The following is a 4,680-nucleotide window of genomic DNA, read 5'->3' as shown; positions in this document are numbered from 1 at the left end:
AGCTCAAAGTGCATTCATTCAAAAACGACAGCACATCAGGCTCAATATAAACAAGCTAATATATTTCATCCTCAAGTATACATTTTTCACAAAATGACAAATGCTGAGAAGCTCCTCCTGGAAAAACGAGATCTACATGAGCGGATGGGAAATTTTTTGTCCATGATACGACATCTTCACTTGCTCAGGACTCTGTGGGTTTCTGGAGCATCGCCAAACTGAGCTTCCCCACCATCACAAGACTGAAACAAGAGGATTACATTAGACTTCATTCACAGAGCATGAATTTACCTTCACCCTGCTAGCAGTATTGTTTTATGGACTCAGAAATAAGCTAAAATGATATACAGGATAAACATTACATCAGTGTTATTAACTTTTAGCTTGGGGATATTTTCTAAGTTTCTCCAGAGTAGTTATGATCATCTAGAATCAGTTATTGAGGTCCACTTCATGTCACCCCCAGAACTGCTTTGAAAATGTGTCACTAATCTATCGTCGGATTTGGTCATCCTGACGGCAATACACAAATACATTTAGTGCTTTTGACATGCAATAAGTTAACATCCTTTAGAGTTCATCCTGGACTATAGAGGAAAGGAGATGAATACCAGACCTTGTAGCAGCCATCAAACCAGCTGGCATGAACTTCCTGGATCCGTAGAACCTCTTTCCCATGATGCCGCTCAGAGCTCCTGATGTAGCTGGCAGATAGCAAATAGTGGTAAAAAATAGTAAAGGGACAGAAACTCTTTACACAGTTCACCCACATGCAGGACATACAGTACAGTTGCAATCAAAGTTATTTTTCCCTGTTTAATAGGAGTTTACAAATTAAATGTTTTCTGATGATTTAGATTTTTTTTTTTTTATAAATTGCATTTATATGAATAAGTGGATAAAATCTAATCTTTTAGTTACAAGATTTATTTTTCCTCATCCGATACTGCTTTTTTTTTTGTGCAACAGCAGGGTCAGCCTTATCAACACAAATTTCCATCAGCGACTTGAGTGATAAAATTGCATAATTGGTACCTATTGGCGCCCATCCATTTTCATTAAAAACCCCATTAAAAAGACAATGTCATGTCTGGCCAATGGTAATAGTAGGATCAATCAATCAATCCGATTTTTGAATATTAAACTTTCTTGGACTGTTTATCAAAACTTTAGTTGACATCATTCACATTTCTAGAATGTTTTGCACATTAAGGAGGCTCCGTTAGCTCGACTGCAACTGTACATACCAAAACATCTGAATTATACCAACCGAGGGACACCCAAATATTTTTAGGGTCATTGGAGATCTGGTAGGCACCGAAACCTGCGAGGCCTCCAAAGAGAACACCAGCAGCCAGGGAGGGAACACTGCCTGAAAGAAGACACACAGGAGGTCAACACCAGGTGATATCCACGGGACCAGTACGAGGGAGGGCTTCGTGTGTTTAGATAGCAACACGTTTCACTTTTCTAATGTATAAAGATAACTGAGTGCACATGACAACTTTACGGGAACACAAATGTCTGCTGGCAGGACAGCGGCTCCCATCAGAACTGTTACTAAGTGATGACGTCAGAAGGGGGTGAAAGGTGCTGTGGCTGGGGGATGCACGATAACGTCACGTCATCGGTATCGGCAGACAGACGTGAAATATCAGCAAACAACTGAGCCGTTAAAATGCCATTTTAATTATGACCTTAATGCTTCACGCTATGTCCCCACTACAATGGCATCACATCTCTTGCCTCTACAGCAGGAGAGACGGATATCCGGGTTTGCTATCTGCAGTGACAGAGCATCATCCCGAGCCTGCGTACATTTCGAAAGGCATTGTTTTTGTTGTCTGCATCTGCATGGAGGCCGTCACAGACAGAGTAAATATAGTAATAATCGGCATAAACAGATGGAAAGTAAAGGCAAAAAGGCATCCAACATGGCGCGTGCCTAATTGTAACCACCAGAGAGGAAGGTGTCCCTAATTAAACGCAACACTTACCTGCTTTCACGTAACCGATGACTCCCCCGGACGCGATCAGGGTTGCGTATCCATATCCGACCCAATCCACAGACATGTTGGACACCTGTCAGGGTCACGGCGCGTTCAGTAAGGCAACAAAAACACATGGAAGATAGCGCACAGTTAACAATTCAATTCGGACGACCTCCTGTTGGAAATCTAATATCACTTACAGATTCAAAAATATTGAAAAGCTTGTCTGAGTCCTGGGAAATAGAGCTGTTACAGCAAACTAGCTGAACCAAAAGAAGATGAGGAAACATCGGGGCAGCCGAAAAGTTACGCAGCAGCACTTGGGTGTTTTTTGTTTTGTTTTGTTTGTTTTTTATCAGACATCGTTACACAGAGAGGGGACATGTGCGCGTCTGGCTTCGTAGATAAGACAAACTGCTGTAGACATGGAACATGCGCACCAGAAGCGTAAACTAGCGTCGCTGTTAAAACGCACAAGCGGAGTCCACACGGGCATTTACAGAATATCCTGAACCTACGCACCAAGGCACCTTATAAAATATACACTCGTGTTTTAATCTCGATTAAAGCTTTAAACGTCTGAGACTATCAAGTACTGAGAGCTAACAGCAACATACAACCTCCCACCTTCAGTTTGTCCTCCACTGGAAGCAAATGCAGCCTGTTCTCCACCGGGCACTGATTATTGGTACACACAGCACAGGGACGGGTGGCTGATGGGAAATGTAGGCCAGAGTACTTGGGTGCGAGGTGCGAGGTGCTGCGTTCATTAGGGGAAATACCTACTGCTACTCATCAAAGTATGTATTTATATGTATGGGCACAACTCGTAAATATATCCTAACACCATAACTATCTTGTGTTAAAATTCCGACTGTATCTGAACGCATCAGCAATTACAAGCAGACCTCTAACTCCAAAAACATAAATCATTTTTTTGTGTGTAAAATGAATTGCTCCAAAAGTAGAAGTTATTTTTAATATTATGTAGGCAAATATTTTACGTTTAAAAAGATAAACTACATTAATAAGTGCTTACAGTTTTTTGTCATGTTTGCATGCCGGCAGAAAATAACAGGGGCAATTTAAACTAGTTACCAAATTGATTTGCAATAAACAACAGGCCATTATTTTTTAAAGTAATTTGCTCCTAAGCCTCTCCTCTATAAGGGCTTTTGTATTTTGATATTTCTATAATGTAATTCGCCAGACATAGAAGAACAAAAAATGGGACGACTTAATTGTTTGCAAAAAGTCACTCCTTCATCTCATTTGCTTACTCATAAGTCACGGCAGTAATATCAAACTAAAGGCCTTAATTCATTTCGGGCCTCCAGCACCACCTCCCTCAGGGACCACTGATGATCCCAGACACCAGACGAAATTGATTTTCTTTTGCCGACCACAAGATGGCAGCACAGGATTAGATTATGTTGTGTTTTAAACCATAACATCACAACCCCGAGCTTGCGTTGACATTTTTACAGTGCTTTTTCAAATATGTTTTGATTTGCAATTAATATAGAATAAATGTCAGCAAATTGATATGATAAAACAACAATATCACCACTTATTGCATCGGACTCTTATATTTGACTTTGAAAATGGGCACGTTTGGTCTCGGGATATGGACTTAAGTTTATGGAGAAGGACAGGTACACCTAAGTAAACAAGAGCGCTTATTCAGGTGCATTACAAGTTAAACTTCCAGCATTTCCCAGAATTTGGACCAGTGAACGTTTATTTCACTTCAACTGTACATGTTCCTTTAGACCACCTGCTTTTTTTTTTTTTTTTTGACTGGCATCGTCTTGGCAGTTTTTCTTACTGGAATGCTCCCTGCGCACACATTCTCATTTGGTTTCAATTACCTGCAATATTGTCTTGAATCCGCTGGCGGCGCGTCCTCGCTCTTCTCCCGAAGCAAGGTGGCGCTAGAACACAATTTATCCCCCTTGGAGATCAACCTTTCATACAATGGGCCTGAAACCTTCTCTTCAACTATTACCAATTTTATGTAGATCACAAAGCTGCGTGGGGCTTTTGTACCTTGAGAGCTGGTGATGGGATAGCTACTGTCTTCAGCAGGCAGATACGTCCGGCTGGACCGAGTCTGTATCCAGAGATCGTTGCTACAAGCTAAACATTTTGTCCAAGATGATTTCTCAAAGCACGGGCCAAGAATTAGTCATAAGTATCACCGATCAATATTTAAAAACACCAAGGAAGCACCTTCCCTCTCTGTGCGTAAAATACGCATTAAAATGTTTTTTTTTTTTTTTTTTTTTTTTTTTTTTAAATGACAACACCAAACAACAACAACAATAATAATTATAATAATAATGTGATTGTTGTGTAATTTGTTCAAGTGTGATTGGCTGTATAAAGTGCCAGAGGTGCAGCCGTTGCCGACGCCTATTCAACACAGCTCGCGGTTTAAGAACGTTGCCGGAGGCCCGGTGCTACGGTGGAAGTGGTTGAAACCAAGCCTTAGACAAACAGGCTAGATATTCAAAAGGCACCCCGTTCTAGTCTGAGAGTAACCTACTCTCAGACTGCTCTGCTTTAAAACTTACTCCTCCCTTGCGCAGAGCCCCAAACAATATTTCTGATCCCCCACACCTCCCTCTCCTTTGTCCAGACCTGGTATAAGGTCTATATAGCTGCAGGTATTGTGTGTGCAGTTAAA

General features: G+C 41.1%; 1 protein-coding gene across 2 annotated transcripts; it reads right to left on the bottom strand.

Annotated features, from left to right (window-relative positions):
- Nucleotides 1-41: 41 nt before the first annotated feature.
- tmem14ca (transmembrane protein 14Ca) lies at nucleotides 42-2,671 on the bottom strand. Of its 2 annotated transcripts, none has more exons than XM_069151515.1 (5): nucleotides 2,619-2,671; nucleotides 1,998-2,082; nucleotides 1,271-1,372; nucleotides 617-704; nucleotides 42-242 (listed from the first exon to the last, which is right to left on the bottom strand). In XM_069151515.1, the coding sequence occupies exons 2-5, from the start codon at nucleotides 2,071-2,073 to the stop codon at nucleotides 185-187; spliced, it is 324 nt and encodes a 107-aa protein (XP_069007616.1). In that variant the 5' UTR covers nucleotides 2,074-2,082; nucleotides 2,619-2,671; the 3' UTR covers nucleotides 42-184. The 2 variants fall into 2 exon arrangements, with proteins under 2 accessions (XP_069007616.1, XP_069007615.1); XM_069151514.1 differs by lacking the exon at nucleotides 2,619-2,671 and adding an exon at nucleotides 2,192-2,563.
- Between the last annotated feature and the right edge of the window lie 2,009 nt (nucleotides 2,672-4,680).

The sequence above is a fragment of the Embiotoca jacksoni genome, unplaced genomic scaffold, assembly GCF_022577435.1.
Source record: "Embiotoca jacksoni isolate LCO1_2020_lvr unplaced genomic scaffold, fEmbJac1.0.p SCAF_17, whole genome shotgun sequence".
Taxonomy (NCBI): domain Eukaryota; kingdom Metazoa; phylum Chordata; class Actinopteri; family Embiotocidae; genus Embiotoca; species Embiotoca jacksoni.
The sequence above is the reverse complement of the archived record's forward strand: the minus strand, read 5'-3'. Positions and strand labels throughout refer to the sequence as shown.